Raw genomic sequence first — 21,764 nt, forward strand, 5'->3', positions numbered from 1 at the left:
GGCTGGGTGGCAGCCCCATCCCTTAATTCCATCACTCTTTAGCACACAGTTGGACCACAGCTGGCACTAATTGGGCTGTTGTCCAGCCTGTGGGCCACAGGTGGAGAACTACTGCTCCACCTGCAGCTGCTCCTCTGCTCAGGAGTCAGTTTGCAATCTAGCACCTTGCTGTAGCTAACTGCTGCATCAACACAACTACATCTAATACAGTAAGGAGTGTTTGAAGAATGACATAGCACTGTGTTGGGCACAAATACAACACAGAAATGCAGATTTGGTTGACAGGTCAGGTGCATTTTTGTCATATTGCCTACTGACAACTGCAAGGGGGCAGAGTTAAGGTTGTGTGCAAGTATGGTGTGGAAGAGGTGATTAACTCTTATGCAGTTTTCCTAAATTTAAAGATAGGCACACTTGACATCCTCCTTGAGTCAGAAACTAATCCTGTAAATTCCCATATCCATCTATACACACACACATACACAGACATATGCACACACTCTTTCTCCTACGCCACCCTCATCCCGCATTCCCGGGCCTTCAGCTAACAGCTTGCTGACATTTTTTACTCTCTAAACAGCAGAAGCGATTTAGCTTGACCTTTCAAAAATATTTAACTATGGCCAAACCTGGAAAATTTCAACCCCAAAGACAGAGGCGTCAGAAGATAATGAGTGTATGATGCTGTGAAATGGATACTGTTTTGCAGCTGCCTTGTCTTAAATTTATACAGCTTAGTTTGCTACAAAGGATTTCAAAATCCTTTACAAATAAAGACTTTCTTTGGAAATTGCCCATCCAGTTCTGACCCACGTTAGCTTTAAAAAAAAAAAAAATGACAAAAGCACCATTCAAAAGAGAATGACTTCAGAGTCAATCAGAAGGTTTACAAATTACCATCATCATTCTTAGGTTGGTTATAAGGTTAAAACCCAAATAAAACTTGAACAGATCACACTTGACTATTAATAGGATTTCCCATTGCAGCAATATATGATCTTGAAAGCTTATGTCAAAACTACACCATTTGTTTTTTTCCTCTCTCCAAATACCTTTATTAACTCTTACTAAGAATCGTAGGAGTCAATTTTCCAAAGGTCAATATATTCTACAGTCATAAATGATTAAAATCTCTTTCCCTTAAACTGATACCCTCGTTGTGTTTAGTATTAAACTGTTAAATTTAAACACTGACTTTGTAATTCCCGATACACAGAGTCTAATAAATAAAATATTTTGCATGTTACACATGGCAGCAGACAGAGCAGCTCTGTGGACTGGGGATATTCAAGTATGGAGACAACAACTAGAATCAGCATGTTACTTATATCAGGAAGCACATGGTAATATAAACCAGTCAAAAAGATCACATCATTATAGCATAACTGCTAATATATTTACTGGGAGCAGTATGAATATAGTCTTAACATTAACAAAGAGAATCCTTGTCACAGAAGGATAATTAACTTTGGCGTTAACAAGCCAAAGCATTACACATGTGCTTGTAGACTGAAAGTACATTCTTAAAAAAAAAACAAAAAAAAAAAACCAGAATCTCTAATTTCCGTATTCACGCTAACAGAAGAGAGTTAAATCTCTACCTTGCTTTGGAATGCATGCTGCATACGCTACTCTCCATCTCCTGCACACTCCCTCAGGAAATACACAAAACACTTGTACAGCTTTCCTTTTTCTCTCCCCAGCTGCAAGGGGAAACCTTTTTCAAAAAATTTCAAATGAACCTTTAATGTTAGCTTCCTACAGAGAAATGAGATAGACACTGAACTCAAGTATACACTGTCAATGTTTTCTCCCTCACTGAAGTGTTGTTAAGCTATAGTATTGTGTGATATTCAAAGACTTCTAGAGGCATACTGACCCTTTGTTCCACATGGCAGCAAAATTGTTTTGATCAAATATAAGATAATCTATGAAATCTAACATTATTGGTAACCTTTAAACAGCCAAAGTAATAAATGTGTTGTCTTTTCTCTAAAACAGTTTTTAATCTATAGTAAACAGAGTCTTAATATCAAAAGACACAAAACCTACTAAAGGCTATATTTTTTGCCTTGCTGAAAATAGCTGAATCAACAAAACATGACAGTTTTCACTAAATGCTAAAGCAGTTAAATCAGAAGTGCTTTATAACAACACGTTGAAAAATGTTTAGCCACTGTGTTTTTTATACACAAGGCATACAGTACACATACACACAACCATCTGTTTTCAGCTATCTTCCATTAAATGGGGGAAATATCTTAAACAGCAACAATGCACTTTTTGTAAAGCTATTGTCTAAAACCAAAAATACCTAAAAAAGGAAATGAAGCTCCTACTACTACAACACTCCCAGGGTTTAATGCTCTTTCACAATTCAACATTACAAACACATTTAAAGTAAACATTCAGTTTTAACTGGTCAGTTTAAAGGTGTTGTCCATTCTGCACAGAATAATTCATAATGCTATTTTTAAATAATTTAAGCCCACTAGGCTTCAAAGAAAATAATTAAAACAGCTTCTATACTCATTCTCTTCCCTTACACAGTTAAATGCAAATTCTCCTTTCCATCCCTACTCCTGATATCTCACTGCATACACAGCTGATACATACGCCACCTACTGCAAAACTGAGCTGACAACCCATGCAATGCTAGCAGCACTTCCATTCCATCACCACGCTGGAGCTGAATAAAGGTGCTTTTAAAATATCTCTGTTCAAGCACACAAGAACAAGGCAAGATCGCTGTCTCTTTCACTTGGCTTTAAGAATGGAGCGAAAAATAAACAGAAGAGAAAAGGAACAGGAGGAAAAGCCCAACTCTGAGGGTACCGAGGAAGGCAAGAACTGTAAAATGCCACTGATTACCCTCAATGTTGGTGGATATCTGTACATTACACAAAAACAAACACTAACCAAGTACCCAGACTCTTTCCTTGAAGGTGTGGTAAACGGAAAAATTCTCTGTCCATTTGATGCAGATGGCCATTATTTTATAGACAGAGATGGACTCCTTTTCAGGCACATTCTGAACTTCCTACGAAATGGAGAACTTCTTCTACCAGAGGGTTTTCGAGAAAATCAACTTTTGGCACAAGAAGCAGAGTTTTTTCAGCTCAAGATGTTAGCCGATGCCGTGAAATCAAGGTGGGAGAAAGAACAGCTAGCATCAAGAGAGACTACTTTCCTGGAAATAACTGACAGCCACGATCGCTCACAAGGTCTTAGGATCTTTTGCAATGCTCCTGATTTCATAGCAAAAATCAAATCTCGCATTGTACTGGTGTCAAAAAGCAGGCTGGACGGATTTCCAGAGGAGTTTTCAATATCTTCGAATATTATTCAGTTCAAATACTTCATAAAGTCAGAAAATGGTACACGACTTGTACTGAAGGAAGACAACACCTTTGTCTGCACCCTGGAAACTCTAAAGTTTGAGGCTATAATGATGGCTTTAAAATGTGGATTTAGACTGCTGACCAGTCTGGATTGTTCCAAGGGGTCAATTGTTCACAGCGATGCACTTCATTTTATCAAGTAATTACTTCTCTCACCAGACAAAGGCAACAAGCATGCAGCCAGTAAACCTCATTAAACTACAGCATCCAGACATCACAAATAATGTATCTAACTAGCCCTGTGCCACAGAGCTCTGCTGCTAATGAATTAATGTGAGCTAATGGTATGTAAATTCCATAATGACATTCATCTCTGGGTTATTTAGGCTGAACAAGAATCTTAAATCTAAATTTAACAAAAATTATCTGCTAAACATTGTAAATATGGATAAAATGCTGCTGCTATTTGCATATATTTTTCCTTAATGCTGTCTTTCATTCACAGAGACTAGCTGAAATGTTTTGTGTACCTGCATGGCTAACATGCACACACCTTATTGTTCAGTTAAACAGTGCTGAAAGTATTTTCATATACTACGCAAGCTTAAAACATGTTTTGCTTATGACAAAATTTACACTGGATTTTAACTGGAATGAATATTTTGACTGTTCATTAGAGTTTCTTCAGATCTATTAAAAGCTGAATTATAATGAAATTACAACATCATAAGACTGAAAAAGGCCTTTTGATTAAACAGATATCAGAGCTTATGTACTTGACTCAAATTTACAGCTATATCACTCATTTGCTAAGAATTCCTGGAAAAATGCCTCTAATAACAAAAGCCAAATTATGCTAGTTTAATTTGCATTACTTTTTATTACAGGGAATAAATGAATACATAAAGATGGATGGAGAACTAGATCTGTTTCAAGGTATATATCTGAACAGTTTGTTCAAAAGATTGTGCATAAGATTTAATGCAACAGGTTTTCAATTATGTATTAGATTCAAATGTTGAAGATGACAATCTCCACTTGTCATTGCTCTTCATAAAGAATGGCAAATTAACAGATCTATTGCTTTGTATAATGAATTACTATACAGTAACCGAAACTTTGAATTCTGAATAGATCACCTGCTGATATTTAAAATGCATCAATGTAAAGGGCAGGTGACACATTTCTCCCTCTTCTTATATCCTTAACATTTATCCAGTTCTTTCTTTTATTTACAATTTTTATTAAGCAAACAAGATGCATATTCCACAGTGTAACTAGAATTAATAAATCCAGAAATAAAAATGTCCGTCCATAAGAAAATTTGGACCAAACAGACCTTCATATAAGACGTACAATTTCTACTCACCTTATGTTTGGGGATTTGGGGAATTACACCTGCTCAAGCAAGATCTGAATTTGGCCCTTTATCTACTATGCACAGTATAACTGAAACCAAGTGTGAAGAAATCAGTGTTATTTAATTTTTTTAAATAGTAGTATTATTAAATACTGAATTCTTCATTTTATTAGTATAGAAAGTAAGTGCTACGTAGAAACTAACACTTCCATACAAAATACGATTCTCACTACACTAAAATTTCAATTATGCTGAAGGACACAATTTCTACTGGACAAACTTTAAGTGCTATTCTGTCTTGGATTTTAGACAGGACCAAACCAGCTTCTAACATGAAATGGAATACACCACAGCTACGTCTACACTACAGAGATCTTTTGAAAGCAGCTCTTCCGGAAGATCTTTTCTGAAAGAACATCCCTCAAAAGAGTGCGTCCACACACAAAAAAGCAGATCAAAAGAGTGGTCTGCTCTTTCAAAAGGGAGCATCCACACAGCCCCCTGCTCTTTCGAAAGAACAGACCCAAGATTGAAAAATCAGGCCCCACAAGGATTGCTCTTTCGAAAAAAGGGCCTGTGGAACATCTACACACATTTTCTTTTGAAAGGAGCTTTTGAAATAGGGCACTCTTCTTGAAACAGGAAAGAAAGAGCTCTTTGTAAAGGAGCACCACATTCTATTTACTTTTGAAAGAACACTTTGAAAGCACCTCCTTCTTTCAAAAAATCTTTCAAAAGAACTTGCTAGTGTAGACGCAGCCCATATGTCTACTCTGCTACATGGAACTGCACTTCAATAAAACTCTCTCTCATTAGCATTAATTTGTATAATAGAGAGGACCATAATCTCCAGACAAGAAAATCAGGACTCAATGTCTCAAGATGGTATTTTCATGTGGGAGAAAAACATTTTTAATTGACATCTGTTAGGAATTTTGCCCCAAAGTATCACCACTCCAAACCATGCATTTCTCTATTTAGCTTCCAAATACCAATCTTACGAGCATTTTCAAATCAGTACACTTTTCAAAACACCTCTTGAGCCATTAAATTAGTAAACGTAAAACTATTGAGGACTCCTGCCTGAAGTGGATGTGAAAATTTATATGCAACAAGTTTGATACAGTACAAAATCAGAGTTACAAGCAAACAGGTCAACCACACCTCTCATTTGGAACTCTAAGTATATAATCAGATAACAGCGGAGATTAAAAAAAAGAGTATAAACATATAGTACTGTCTTAATCATCAGCTACTAAAAAATAAACAAAGTTTAACAAAAGATTAGACAAGGTCAGAAAATTGTTTCTGTGTCTTGCTTCATTTAAATTAAGATGTCTAAAAAGTATTTTTCTTCTGCATAATCAAGTTTCAAAGCTATATTAAGTTACTGTTCAGTTGTAAATTTTTGAAAGAACTGTAACATTTTGTTCACAAACAACCTCTGTTCCTGAGGTGGACATAATCCTGAAATGTTACTGTATCTCCCAGATTTTTAATGGACTTTATGTACTATAGCAAAAAGACTAGAAATACCACACCACTAAATAATTGTGAACAAATGGCAAGAAAAGCCTTTAGAGGACTTATTTCTATACAAGAATGGGTAACAGTAACTAGGAAGGCAACCTAGAGAAGCACCGTAAAGATCATGAAGAAGTCTTGTTTCTAGGACTGTCAAAAACCGCCTATGTAGGCACAAAGTCTGGAGGAGGCTGTCGCTCATAAGATGTCAAATCATCCATTTTCTTAAATGCTTTTGGATATAAATCTTCAGTTCTACTGAATGCCTGACTGGTGATTAAAGTGGCTATCAAATATTAAATAAAGAAAACAGTAAAAAATTATTTTGATTGTAACTGTCATTACTACACAAGGCATATTGTCTTTTACCTTTTCAACTGACTTTTTGGCATTTGACCTTTAAAGAAATCTAAGTGGTTTAATGTCAGAGAAATAGTTTCTTTACTTTAAGACTTCATGCTTTAAAAAGGCAGATCTGGTGATTCTGTAATTACTGAACAACATTATTCTTTACTATTAAAAAAATAGTTGTCCATACTTAAATTACCACAACACCCTACCCATCACAAATAAACAAAAATGTAAGTAACACTACAAAGCTTTTATGAAAGTTAAATAGCATCTTTTTACTTAACAAGAGCTCAATCTAAGGTGCCTCGCCCTTCCATCTGATTACTTTACTATCTGAAATAATTCAATAGGCTTCCTCACAAACATGTTGAATTTGAGGTCAGACATACCCGGGGAGAAAAAAAATCCTCAAAACCCTATTGTATTGTAACATTCATGAGTTTGTTTAAATCTCAAGAATCAAGGATACTGGACCGTTCCTATTAAAAAGCTTCCCAATTCTAATGTAAAATAATATTGGCATCAATGTTGTATAGCAAGCACTTTAGAGCACCTGCTGCCAAATCAATGTCCATTTTCTGGTTTTTGCATGTACCTCTTTTCACAAATGTTCAGCTTTCAAGTCTGAAATTTGCCCAGCTGTGTCTCTGAAAGCATATTTTTCAAAAAAGTTTAAGCAAAAAAATCTTTTCAGCTGTCTGATTAAGGATTTATGCAGGGAGACAAGAGAATTTCCTTCCTCTTCACATTAAAAAACTGGAGACATCTTGAGTTAGACAAGATGATAGTAAGAACACTTTTTTGAAACTAGACAGACCTGCACATTTGTTAATTTCGAAAGACAGTAGTATATTCACAGTAAAGCAATTTTTAAATAGAAAGTCTCCTTTTCCATCTACAGATGCACCAATAGATCAATATCCCGCATGCATGCACAGTTAGCTAGGTGTGCATTTGAATTCAAACACAGATGACTTTCCCAGAGAAACTAGTAAAATATGCAACCCAGTTTTTTCAGGATTTTTTTCCTTCGTATCTTAAAAAACATAGAACGTTACACAATAAGTTAATATTGATACAACACTGAAGTTACAAAATCAAGTGCTTAGAAATCAAAAATACCTGAAGTTAAGATTGTTCCAGCAATGCTAGTTTGGGCAATAAGTGAGACTTTTTCCTCTTTTTCTTAAAGGGCTAGACTACTTGGTGTAATGGTTAAAATCTCTATGCATAAAATTTTTTTTCCTCCTGGGTAGCAGAATGACATCATCTCACAAATGCATCTGTCTGTTGCCAGGGGGGTAGAAGGAGAGAGGCCAAAGCAGGGGAGGAGGCCCCAGATTACCCCCACATCCCCCAGGAAGGCCGGACTGGCCACATGGCTCCCCAACATTTCCCCCTCCCCCGGGAAGGCTGTGCAGCTCCCCAACCCCCTGGGAACAGTCGGGGGTTGGCAACCATAACAGGCTGGGGATGCAGCCCCCTAGTAAAATTTAAAAAGAAAAAAAGGGGTTAACTACCTAAACTCCATATTCCCCAAATGAGGAAACTCAGTTTACCCTTGACTACACTACTACCTAGACTGAACCCTTAGTGAGCCCTAAATATTAGGCAGCATGTAGATGGACCCACAGGAGAAACATTACAGAGGAACTGCAGCTCAGAATGCATCTATACTAACAAGCTTTCAGCAACAGAGCTATTCCTATGCGGGTGTGTCCCTGGAAGATTGCTTCGGTGGATGCTCTATGTCAATGGCAGAAAACTCTACTGTCAACATAATTAGATCACCCCAACGAGTCACCCCATCCATAGGTCACATCAGACCTCATGCCTTTGAGGGTTCCATGGTAACTGCCTCAACCGTTCCATGGACAGGACCTGTGGGACCCAGGATAGATCAGAGGATTATCGGGGGTGGGGCTGGTGGGGGCAGCAGCACAGATCACCCCCTCCCCCATTCATTGTGGCACAGGAGCCAGAGTGACCCAACAGCCTGCTCTGTTCCACCCCACCACCCATCTCCCAGCCCAGTGCACTCAGCTTCACCGTGATGGTGAAAGCAGGATTCTCCACTTCCAACCCTGGGGCACTCTGCTTCCCACTGCCCTGGTGAAGCAGAGCACAATGGATTGGGAGAGGGTGGCAGGGTGGAGCAGACCAGGCTGTTGTGGCATCCACTGCCACACTGAATGAAGTGGGTGTGGGGAGACCCTTGCTGACATCCCATGCCAGCCCCCACCCCAGGTAACTCCCCAGTTCATGTACCTGGTGGGAGGGGCTTTAGAGAAGGTGGCTGAGAAGGGGTGGGGCTTAGAGGAAAGGGATAGGGTGGAGCAGAGGTAGGACAGGGGTGGGACCTACAGCAGGGCACCCACCTAGGGATGGCCCTGGGTGGTAGCTAGGTCAGTGGGAGAGTGTCTCCCACCAACACAGTGATATTTACACCAACGCTTTTGCCGGTTTAATTTGTGTTGCTCAGGGATATGTCTCACACCTCTGAGTGACAAATTATACTGACAAAAGTGCAAATGCAGACAGTCTCAGAACTAATTTCTCTGCTACTCCTAACTTGTTTTGATGGAAAGGCATAAGTCATTTCATTCTTTTTTTTGGAAAGTAATACATTCTCCTCCCTGCACCTGGCCAGCTCTTCTAGCTATGGCTCCCTGCACACTTGCTACTGGCGGAATGGAAGGCAGCATCAAGCAGACTGACCCTCGCTACCCTTCCTGAGCTGTAATTCAGGCAACTTTAACCCAGCTATTAACTTAACTCTCTATTAAGCCCTTTCATGGCCACTTTAAGGATAGGGACAATCTGACCCTTTATATAACATATTCTTCTGTTACAAACGCCTGTCATGAAATGTACCTGAGGTAATCACTCTTTTTGGGCCAACTTCTGTTGGTGAGAGAGAGAAGCTTTCAAGCTCCACAGAGCTCTTCTTCAGGTCTGAGAAAGTACTCTGAGGGTATGTCTATACTTACTGGGGGTCAGCGCGCCACAATCGGTATTCCAGGGATCGCTTTGCCACATGTGAAGACATGGTAAAATCGATCTCTCTGGCCCCGGCCATTGACCCTGGTACTCCACGCTGACACACAGAGAAAGGGACGTCGACACAAGCCTGAAGAGGCCCAATCTACACCAGGGAAGAAAGTTGAGCCTGATACATTGATTCTAGCTATGCAAATGGTGTGGCTAGAATTGCATATCTGGGACCAACTTTGATGCCTAGCATAGACCAGGCCTGAGTGTCACAGATGTTTGTTGTAAGTAGTTAGTGCATATTCTAATAGACCATTCAAAACAAAGTGACTTCTGCAGACATAGGACAAAAAGGAAGGTCGGTTACAATGTTACAGATTGTTGTAATAAGCCATAAATCCAATGCACCTGTTAAGTTCAAGATTTTTAGTAGCTAGCAAAGTAATGCAATTAATTAAACTCCCAGGCTCATCTTTAGGATGTGCTGCACAGGTTTGCTTTAAGGACAAAGACAGATAGATCCGATAGAGAGTGATCAATTGGTGAAAAGCATTCATTCATACATGAAAGAGTATTTATTGTTACCAGTTTGCAATGTGAGTTCATTCATGAATACAGCAAGCATCTGGTTTAACCCACATAACTGTTATTGGTGCATTTAGTGTACTGTATGAAATAGATCACATATGATGTTCATGGATGCTGCACATGCCTCTTGAAAGGTATGGGGTGGGGAGGAGTTCATTGTAAAAGTGGAAATGCACCTACAGGTATTGCATCTGCAGGGTCTGGTGCCATTATGAGTTTCTGTGTTCTGGGTTGTGGGAATTTTGTTTCTGATGATGAGCTTGGAGAGGTTTGGGGGGTCTCAGGAAACATTTATTTCAGGTTGGGCTTCACAAAAAAGTATAGGGTGTTATCTGATGATATGCTGAACATATTCTCATACTGATGGTAAGTGACAACTAGAAGTATGCAACTGGAGGAGGGTAGGAGGGAACAAAGTTCTGTACGAAAGCAGGTTCTCTTGGGGTATACGAGTGGGCCATTCCATGATGAGATCTATTTCTCCGGTAGAATGTCCCTGTTTGGTTTCGAGAGTGTTATGGTGTCTGTCTGAGATTTTATCCTCAAACCACATTCTGTGCGAAATGCTTGGCTGTAGATAACAGATTTCTTGGTGTGTCTGGAGTGGTTACTGGGTCTATGAAAGTAGATATGGTAATCTCAATGTTTCTTGTGTACAGGGCGTCACTGTTGAAGTTGATTGTTAACGTACAAGGGTGTCCAGGAAGTTGATGTTAATGTAGGAGAGTTGCAGACAGTTTAATCGTTGAAGTTGTGATGGAAATCTGTGAGGGAGTTCACGCTATGAAAATCACAGAATATGTAGTGAAGCTAATTAATGGTGCAGGAACTAATCAAATGTAATGCCTGCTTCCCCAATGGCCAATGTTTTGTATCGCTTTAACACTTCATTATGCTTTTCCAGAAAAGCTTTTAAACAACCATATGTCTTATTTAAATTATCAAAGCATTTGTAACTGTAACTCTGCATAATATCAGCCCGTGAGATGAAAACACTTCAGGTATATGATTTAATTCCTAACGTAAGGAAAAATATATTTAAAAAATTCCATGTAAGCTTTTCTAACATCTCACTTGTGCCCCTAAACAAGTGAACACTTGTGGCTGAAAAGCAAATTTCTGGAAATTCAATGGTCATTCAGTAGTTGATTGGTATGAAAGTTTAGGCAGAGAAGGCAAGTTAGAACAAGACAAAAAGGGAAAAATCATTATGTTATGAGGTGCATTTATTCACTGAAAGGAAAACATCTAGAGGGGTTATAGGAGACTGGACAAGGAGATGAAACCTCAAGCAGACAGAAAACAAACTGGGTGAATGGGAAGAGGAAATTATTAGCTTGTGGGGCAAGAAAAATATCACAGATATAGAAGTTAGCCCAGGAAATGATAATTATCTTTTCACAGCACGGAACCAGGCAACGGACCCCCCTCATCTCCCTCACAATCAAGCCCTGCACACCCACCCTCCCTATGCACCCTTCCCATCCACATCTCCCACCACCAGCCCACTCCTGAACCCTCGCTCCCACCCAGACACTGCAAACCTGCTCCTGCACCCTCCCAGCCAGACTCCTTCACCCGCAGCCAGACTCCTTCACCCTCTGTCCTCGCCAAACCCTCCACTTCCAGCTCGCTCTTGTGCCCTTCTTCCTGACCAGACCCTTCACCCCTAGACCCTGCACACTCAGCCTATTCCTGCATCCCACCTCCCTCCCAGAAGCCCTCCTGCACATAACCTCCCACTCAGTCCTCACCCCCTTTCCCATCCTGCACCACACCTCCCGTCCAGACCTCACCCCCCCAGCCCCATTCCACTCCCTAGCAGTACCCCCCACACACTGTACCCCTCATTTTGGCCCCAGCACTGAGCCTAGAGAGGGTCCACAAAATCTATTAGCCCGGAACTCCAGAAGAGTTAATTTAGTCAGTGGAAATCCCTGAATATCGGTCTTCCCTGACCCAAAAATGGTATTTAAGGTATTTAGAGATAAGCAAATGCATTTTGCCAAAATTGTTAGTTGGTGGCTTGCAGAAAGGTCTGAGCTGAGGTGGGTGGGCCATGAGGCAAAATTTTTGACAGCCACTGTTCTAGAATAGAGTATTACTCTGCTGCTTCAGACTTGCAAAGTTCCCCAAAATGTTAATTACAATGTTACATAATAGCTTTTCACTTAACTCTCTATTAGAATGTGAAGACATCTGAACTCAACTTAAAATACCTTTTTAAAGTGAAAAAATATTGTAAGGTTATTGTTTAAAAATAATCCACCCAAAAAGTGTGCAAATATTTCAGCCAAGCCAACACTAGCAAGTTAAGGGGCAGTAAATCAGCTCAGAGCACTGTAACCCCTGATGTCCATGCTGGCAAGGCACATAATGGGCTCTCGCTTTGCTTCTACTGCACTCTAGGTCAGATACCCCAACGAAAGGCACAGAGCTTGCTATGCTCTGGACACAGCACTGGGATGCCCGTGTGGATCCCATTCCTCAGACCTGCCCTTTGGAATTCTGGAAGTCCTTTTCCTGCTTGCTTGGGGTCATGTGACGTGGTTTCAGCACACCTTTCTAGGTGACCCCGCCTGCTCCACACACCAGGAGATCCCCACTTGGAGCCATGCCAAGGTGTTGAACAGCTGGACTTCATCAGCCTGCGGGGAGGGGAGGCTGTCTAATCCCACATGTGCACCAGCCATAGGAATTATCATATCTACAGGCAGATGTCCAGCTGCATGACCAAAGGGGCCCATGACCAGGACACACTGAAATGCAGAGTCAAAGTGAAAGAGCTACAAAATGCCTACCACAAGGTGCAGGAGGCAAACAGTTGCTCCAGTGTTGCGCCTACAATCTTCTGGTTCTCCAGAGAAATGGATGAAATACATGAGGATGACCTCACCTCTACTCGGAAGACCCCTATGTATATTTCCAGGCCTCAAGGACCATCCATAGCGGACCGAGCCAGGAGGAGGAAATCCTTTTGCCGAGAGGGAAGGGGACTTGGATCCAGAGATGCATACCGTCAGGAGCTATTTTCTACCCCAGAGCCAGAGACTGGGGAAGCACAAACAGCAGCAGCTGTACCTGGTAAGTGGCTTTGATTTCTAGATGCCTACTGGAGAGAGCTGTTGGGGGCAGGAGGGTTGCAGAAAGCAGACCTTGGGGCTATGTGGTCTAGTACTAACTTATGACTAGCTGGATGCAGACTCTTGCTTCATAATGATCGGCCTCAGGATGTCAGGAAAAGTGTCACAAAGACGCTGGGCTATTCACCTCAACAGGTGCAGTGGCAGAGCTGCTATATTCACTGCCCCATTAAGGGTAACATCCCAGTGCCACAGTGCTGTAAAGGCAGAGTGGGGAGGGGAAGGAGAACCATTGCTTCTCACAGGCAGGCTGTGTAGGGGCCACGATGGAAGCCACAGGCATGAAAAATGATCCTCCCTTGCTTCCCTTCTCATCCTCAGCAGCAAAATATCTTCAGGACGAACACAGCCTCTGGAAAATGCGTGGACTTTAGTGATTATAAAGCCCCACTGTAAATTAGGTGGTCATGGGATAGGAGGAAAGATCCTTTCATGGATCGGGAATTGGTTAAAAGACAGAAAACAAAGGGTGGGAATAAATGGTAAATTTTCACAATGGAGGAGGGTAACTAGTGGTGTTCCCCAGGGGTCAGTCCTGGGACCGATCCTGTTCAACTTGTTCATCAATGATCTAGAAAATGAGGTAAGCAGTGAGGTGGCAAAGTTTGCAGATGACACCAAGTTGTTCAGGACAGTCAAAACCAAAAGGGATTGTGAAGAACTACAAAAAGATCTCAGCAAACTGAGTGATTGGGCAGCAAAATGGCAAATGAAATTTAATGTGGGTAAGTGTAAGGTAATGCATGTTGGAAAAAATAACCCAAATTATACGTACTACATGATGGGGTCAAATTTAGCTACGACAGATCAGGAAAGGGATCTTGGAGTTATAGTGGATAGTTCTCTGAAGACATCCACGCAGTGTGCAGCGGCAGTTAGTAAGGCAAATAGGATGTTAGGAATTATTAAAAAAGGGATCAATAATAAGACAAAAGATATCATACTTCCCCTATATAAAACTATGGTACGCCCACATCTTGAGTACTGTGTGCAGATGTGGTCTCCTCACCTCAAAAAAGATATATTGGCATTAGAAAAGGTTCAGAAAAGGGCGACTAAGATGATTAGGGGCTTGGAACGGGTCCCATATGGGGAGAGGCTAGAGAGACTGGGACTTTTCAGTTTGGAAAAGAGGCGATTGAGGGGCGATATGATAGAGGTATATAAAATCATGAATGGTGTGGAGAAAGTGAATATAGAAAAATTATTTACCTTTTCCCATAATACAAGAACTAGGGGACACCAAATGAAATTGATGGGTAGTAGGTTCAAAACTAATAAAAGGAAATTTTTCTTCACACAGCGCACAGTCAACCTGTGGAACTCCTTGCCCGAGGAGGCTGTGAAGGCCAGGACTCTATTAGGGTTTAAAAAGGAGCTTGATAAATTTTTGCAGGTTAGGTCCATAAATGGCTATTAGTCAGGGATAAAGTATGGTGCCCTAGCCTTCAGAACAAGGGCAGGAGATGGATGGCAGGAGATAAATCACTTGATCATTGTCTTCTGTTCTCCTTCTCTGGGGCACCTGGCATTGGCCACCGTCGGCAGATGGGATGCTGGGCTGGATGGACCTTTGGTCTGACCCAGTATGGCCGTTCTTATGTTCTTATGTTCACTGCAGTGTTGTTCTTTTGAGGGTATACCTGCCCAGACTAAAGAAAGGTCCTGCCCCAATGGTTAACCCATCATTTTGTGGGCCTTGTGTTATGTGCACTCACCCTGGCACAGCCAGTCAGTGATAGGTATGTGAACAGTGCTTGTGTTTAAACTGGGTCATGTTTGTGCTATGTCTAGCGTTAAGGATGCTTCCTCTATAAAACGCTGCATTTTTCCTTCACAGATTTAACTTTGGGATCTCAGCCTTTCCTTGTTATCTCCTGCTGAACACATGCGCAGGGCAAGGAAGCCCCCTTGGTGCATGAGGTTATTCTGCAGGCTGCTACTGAGAAGAAAGAATGGAAGGAGGGGAGGGACAATGACAGGAGGAAGGAAAAAGAATGTAGAGCACTGGAACGAAGCCATGGAGTGACTCTTAACACACACATCTCTGAGAACTGGAAGGGACCTTGGGAGGTCATCTAGTCCAGTCCCCTGCCCTCTTGGCAGGACTGAGCACCATCCCTAATATCTATTTGCCCCAATCCCTAAATAGTCTCCTCAAGGATTGAGCTTGCAGCCCTTAGTGTAGCAAGCCAACACTCAAACCACTGAGCTATCCCTCCCCCCAGGGAGTCAGGGAATGTCAACCTGACTTGTTCCAGGTACTGCTAACACTGCAGATGGAACAGTTCCATAACCACCTTCCCCCAGCTATATGCGGTGACCCAGAATTCTTTTCTGTGCAACCCTTCTCACCGACAACACATTTTGGCAACCATCCTGTTCCCAGCGGGCCCTCGCAGCACTCCACATCTGTCTCTACTATCCAGCCCTGCAAACTCCCACAGGCACTCAATTCCCTCCTACCCACCCACATGGTCCCTATGCAGTTTAAGCCATTGCACAGCACATCAGACAGCATGGCAGCACATGAGATCTGGCCACACATCTGTAAAACGTCCTCTGGTCTCACCTCCTCCTTCCCCTCTCCCTCCCGATAAACTGCAGGTGTATCATGTTGCGCGTCTTAGGTTTGTTGTTTTTAATAAATGAAATTCTTGGGTTTGAAAGCAATCTTCATTCCAATTCATGAAAACAAGCAATCATCCCCAGCAGAGCAACAGCACTATTGTACTAAGTGTATCATAGGGATGAACCAGAGTCCCCTGCTAGCACTGCAGCCATTACACTCCCATGCTTAGCAACAAATATTACTGGATTTCAGCATCAAATCAGCCAGGTCCAGCTTTCCTTATTATCACCAGCAAGCTTCAAATGGCCAGAAGAACATTCCACAGCCATTCTGCACCTGCTGAGGCTGTTGCTGAATCATTCCTTCCTGCTGTCAAGGTTCCCGACGCACGGCTTCATGACCTATAGCAACAAGGGTTAAGTAGGGGCTCCAGCAGCACAAAGGGCATCTCCACTCCCCGCACAGCGATCTTCTGCTCCAAGAAGAAAGGCCTGGCTTGCTGCTTCCTGAACAGGCCAGTGTTCCAAAACACATGGGCATCATGCACCTTTCCAGACCAGTCTGCTCTAATGTCTATGAAATGCCTACAGTGATCAGTAAGAGCCCAGGGAACCATGGATAAATAGCTCTTCTGGTTAGTGTACTCGGAGGCTAAGGAGTCTGCTCTCAGAACTGGAACATGTGTGCCATCTATCGCCTTCCGCAGTTAGGGAAGCCCATCTGTGCGAAGTCACCCACGATTTCACATACATTGCCCAGAGTCACTGTCTTTCGGAGCAGAATGTGATCAATGGCCCTGCACAATTCCATCAACATGAGTCCCAATGGTTCACTTTCCCACTCCAAACTGACTGGCAATGAAATTGGTAGCTGTCTGGAGTAGCCAGCTTACACAGTGCAAATTTCACATGTTTCTCCATTGGCAGGGCAGCTCTCATTCTCGTGTCCTTGCTCTGCACAATGGAGTTGAGCTCATCACACAGTACCACGAAAGTGGCAGTCCTCCTGCAGAACTTCTGCAGCCACCGCTCATCACCCCAGACTTGCATGACTATGTGATCCCATCACTCAGTGCTTATTTTCCAAGTCCAAAAGCAGATTCCGTAGTGGCCAGCACCTCCAAGAATGCCACAAGGCATCTTATGCCACATATACAATGAGTGGCAAGTTCAATGTCTGACTCCTCATTGTCACTTTGTAGCTTACGGAATAACTTGACTGCCATTCGTGACATGTTGGTGAGACACATCAGCATTTTCTTCAGAAGTTTCTGTTCCCGCAGACTGAGAGGCAGAGCACACAATACAAAAGCCATTGACAGAGAGTGCCAAGTGTGGACAGAAACACAGGGGTTGCTGTGATGCACGACGGGACATTGGAGCAGGACCCAGGATGCCCCATGACCTCCCACGAGCCTTAGGCACAGAAGAGGAAGAGGTGCTCTGTGGAACAGCTGTCCAGAGTGCACTGCTTCGAATGCTACTGTTGTGCTAACAGCTGATAGTGGGAACACACAATGGTTTCACTGCTGTGCTCTGTAACTATAACTGATAGCGCTTTATATCTTCCCGTGTAAACAGAGCCCTAGTTAACATTGGAGCGCGTGCGCGCACACACACACACACACCCACACCCACACACCCACCCCTTACCTTACTTATTCATCCGTTGTGGTGGGGGAAACCCTATTAGTTGGCACTTGAAAAATGTGCTTGCATTCAATGATGAGTATGAGGATTAAAATAGCATAGTCTTTGATTATATGATCCTGTGACCAAGTGTGGGCAGCTAACAGGTGAGCCTGCACGCTGATTGCTCTGCCACTCACTGGTTTTCCAGACAAAGCAGAATAGATAATTTAAGTTCATTATCCCAGTTGTGGATGGGGCACTGGGTGAGCTAAAGAGATAATTAGCCCTTCAGCTCAGGACTAATAAGACGCGCAGAAGAAAAAGATGACAGAAGTACTGCAAATGGCATTGTTAGCTGAGACCACAAAGGTGTTGCTAGAGGAATACGCTACAAACAGCACAGTGTGGCTACACAATCAGTGGAGTCTAAGCAGGTTTCTGTGATGCAGAAAGCAGGAGCAGACCATGTCCTGCTACAGATCCCTATTAGAGGTTTATGAGTCACCTGAAAACACATCTTTGTGCAAATTTGGAGAAACAACCAGAAATATGTTTTTTTCCCCACAGCAAATACACTTTCAATTATCCAAATAGCATAATTAAAAATACTTATACGGGCTAGTTCTATGAAGACTCAAAAAATGTCAGAAATTGACATTCTGAGACCACATGCTTGAGGTAGGCAATGACAAAGGTGCACAAACAGAAAGACCTTTCCAAATATTAAGCAGCAGTTGTTTCTTTCAAGTTACATATCTCAAATGGATTATCTGAGTCACCTCAAAACAACTAGAACATTTTCCTTTGGTTTATCTTACGCAAAATTTCAGGCAGGAAGTACTTTTGGGTGTTTGGGGAGTTTGGAAATTCACAAGTGTATTTTTAATATAAACTAATAAATACAGAGATGCTACTGCAGCCCCATACCATAGAAATAGTTCTCAAATTTATGAGATGATACATAGAGTGAGGAAAACAGGACAAGGTCAGGAGTGAACACAGAAACCATCAATAAAGGAAGGAAGGAGAATTAAGAAAACAAACTACTGATGAGGAGACCAGGAATTCAGAAACAAATAGAATAAGAAATTGGAACACCTAATTTTATACAATTTGTTGCCTCCCTATTGCTTACATATATTAGGGATGTTAAACCCCGTTGCAAGTACGGGGAAGGAAGCAATGTATCTGTTCAGCATTGAAACCAGTGACTGCAAGAAATAAATTAAAGTTCCTGCAAGCTTGGCTGAAAAAATAGGAAGATCAAGAGGGTTATAATCTTATAAATCTTGTAAGTGCTTTTTCTAAGACTTTCAACTCTTACAGTATTTCCACCACCATGTCTGAAGTCAGTGCTTTTGTATCACAGAACTGGAAAAACGGGGGAGGGGGAAAGAAGATGCTCATTTATCCTGAAAAAATTACAAAGACTGAAGGAGAGTTTAAAGGTACCTTATCTTTCAGGAGCCCCCACTCAAAGAAAAAGTGGTCACTAAGGAGGCACTGTAATCGTCTGTCTAGTCTGTGGAGGCTGGTTTTGTAATGTGAGGCTCACTGTAGGGATTCATCCAGAAGGATATGGAGGAAGATCCTGCAAACTCTGTGACCTGAACCAGGAGAGTATGTTGGTTCAGTCTACTACATCAACAATGAAGGCACATCTAACATGTCTCTAGAGGCAGGTAACTTTGGAAATGAACATGAACCCTACACTTAGGACAGACTCTTGTTCAGCACATGCCAAGAGGAGTGACTGAAAGCTGTAACGTTAAGTCACATTGCACACATGAGCACAAGTTGTTTTTTCTTATTATTACTGAAAAAGGTCATATTTAAGAAACAACTGCTCCTGAAAGAAAATCAATGCAAGCTGAGTCTATGACAGTGCTGTTATAGGAAACGTGATAAAATATCTGTACTATACTGAAACGTACAGTTGGCCACTAGGGATTTCTAATATTTATAATTGCTGGCCCATGTTAATCAGCAGTTCTTCCGCTAGTATACCCTCCCTACAACATGATAGCGTTCCTAATATCCATTGTTATATCGTGTTTTGAAATAGACTATATACATTCTGGGGCAGGGATTGTTCCCCTTCACTGTGTTTACACAGCAAATGAAGACCCAGCCCTGACCACAGTTTCAAGACAGCACTGAAAAATTCGTAATATCAGTGTTGTGTGAATCTGCTCGGCCCAGAAGACACTGAACAGAAGGCAATTAGAGATCCTGGTCAAAGATGCCTTATCAAGCTGGAAGATGGCATATTTCACACTTGAATGGACTTTATATGCTTCTGGAGAGTAATTAATTTGAGTAGTGCACCCTAACTCCTGTTGATCATCATATTTCACAGTTACATCATTAATAAATGTATTCTGAAATATATAGGTGGAAGAAAAGAAATCTAACGTGAACTTAATACAAAATTATTCTTAAGTAGTTGCACAAAATTACACAGCCTTATACTCTTTTCCATGCAAATTTTATTCCTCTCCCTCTGCCCCACAGATCACTTTGCTCTGTACTATTTGTTTTCCAGTACAAATGTCTTCAAAACCTAAAATGTTCTAAATCATTTCCTTTCTTTCAACATTCATGCTCCTAATTATACAGGTTTATCTATCTACAGACAGTTTAAGAATTAAGTATTTATGCCTACAATTTGCCAGCACATTAATATTTATGGCAGACAAAATTTATACACTAGGTTCACGCTGTACTGCCCAAGGCATATCAAATAATTAACTCCGTTTTCTTGAATGCACAAGGGAAACCATAAAAAGGATGCATCTCTTCCCACCAGAAGAGAAGGCAGCAGGTTCAAGAGAGGAATATGAGTGACAAGTTGTCCAGAAGGAAAATATGTGCTAAGCAGCAGTTGTTCAGGGTTTGCTATTAATTCATGTCTAGGTTTTGAAACCTGAATTTGGATTTAAGTTTACAGTTGGCTTGCCACAACTCCACATATCTCACATACATATAATTTGTATCAACTAGTGAATAAATACACAGATCACAGTCATGCACATACCCCCAATGAACAATATCAATTTAAAAGAAACGAGTAATTTCCTTTTCATCTACAGATAACGTATGTATCTACCCCCACATAAAAAAAGATGGAAAGAATATTAAGTTTGCTGAGCTAAACATTCAAAATTTAGATAGTTGCCCGCACTATGGCGGCCCATGCAATTTTAACTTACACAAGTGTATCACATCACTCTCTAATTATATGACCACACGTTTCTTCCACAACACCCATCTCAAAGAGGATGGATGGTATTCAGGGATCAAAGCTGCTGCTGAATACTTCTTTTTATTCTCACCAACGTGTGGTTCTTTTTCTTTGCAACTGTACATCACACCCACAACTTGCACTGAATATGGAATTGACTTCCCCACGAGCTTTTCTATGGTGCTCATCGCCATAGTATCTGAGCCTGAAACATATTTATTAATCCATTTTGGCAACACCTATGCAAGTAAAGAAGTGCTTTTACACATGAGAAATGAAAACATATTTTAAAGCTAAATCTCACAAAAGTTGACTATTCTTGGGTGCCCTTAAATAAGGCAGTTGGGGATGGAGACTTCCAACCACTTGTTTTTGCCAACAGCTCTTTATACATTCAATGCATGGTACATGCATGAACTAAATAAACCTCATTTCCTATGTGAGGAAGTTGGGTGCTTTCAAACTTCTCATTTTATAGATAGGGAAATAAGAAGCAAAAATAGGAGAGATATTCCCCATCTCATATAATGAGCCAATGACAGAACCAGAAATAGAATTTAGGCTCTGCTGGATCCCAACCCAGTGCTCATTCCTACAGACAGCATTATGCCACTGCTGAGCACCCACAGCTTCCACAGATTTCAGTAGTCACAAGTGATTAACACTTATGAAAGTCAGCCGAAGGTGCTTCATGCTGGGCACTCAGAAGTCAAGTAATACACAATCAGTGGCCACCTCTGAAAATGTTGGGTTAAGTGACTGGCCCAGAACCACATATGAAATCAATAAAACAGCCAGTTCTCCTGTGTATTATTCATCACCCTTAACCATGACATGGTGTACTTTTTTCTTACACTCATCTGCATCATCCACTGTGCACCTTCCAACTTCTGCAGTGAACAAGTTAAGAATTCTACAGACAACCATCTCAATCAATAAACAACCCTAATTCAATCCCTGAGCATTGATCATAAAACCCACTACATGAGGCAGGACCCCATAGGAAAAAACAGTATGTG

At 41.4% G+C, this 21,764-nt stretch overlaps 2 protein-coding genes across 2 annotated transcripts in view; one reads left to right on the plus strand and one right to left on the minus strand.

Annotated features, from left to right (window-relative positions):
• Positions 1 to 21,764, minus strand: part of GTF2F2 (general transcription factor IIF subunit 2) — a 140,312-nt gene that overhangs the window by 84,218 nt on the left and 34,330 nt on the right. The gene's annotated exons all lie outside the window — the stretch shown is intronic.
• On the plus strand, positions 2,774 to 3,544 carry KCTD4 (potassium channel tetramerization domain containing 4). Its single transcript, XM_074982817.1, has one exon. It carries the CDS (start codon positions 2,774 to 2,776, stop codon positions 3,542 to 3,544), a length of 771 nt encoding a protein of 256 aa, XP_074838918.1.

This window comes from Carettochelys insculpta, chromosome 1 (genome assembly GCF_033958435.1).
Source record: "Carettochelys insculpta isolate YL-2023 chromosome 1, ASM3395843v1, whole genome shotgun sequence".
Classification (NCBI taxonomy): Eukaryota; Metazoa; Chordata; order Testudines; family Carettochelyidae; genus Carettochelys; species Carettochelys insculpta.

What these genes read in the sequence shown, in the direction of transcription:
- KCTD4 (XM_074982817.1), top strand. Translation starts at nt 2,774, where the DNA reads ATGGAGCGAAAAATAAACAGAAGAGAAAAGGAACAGGAGGAAAAGCCC.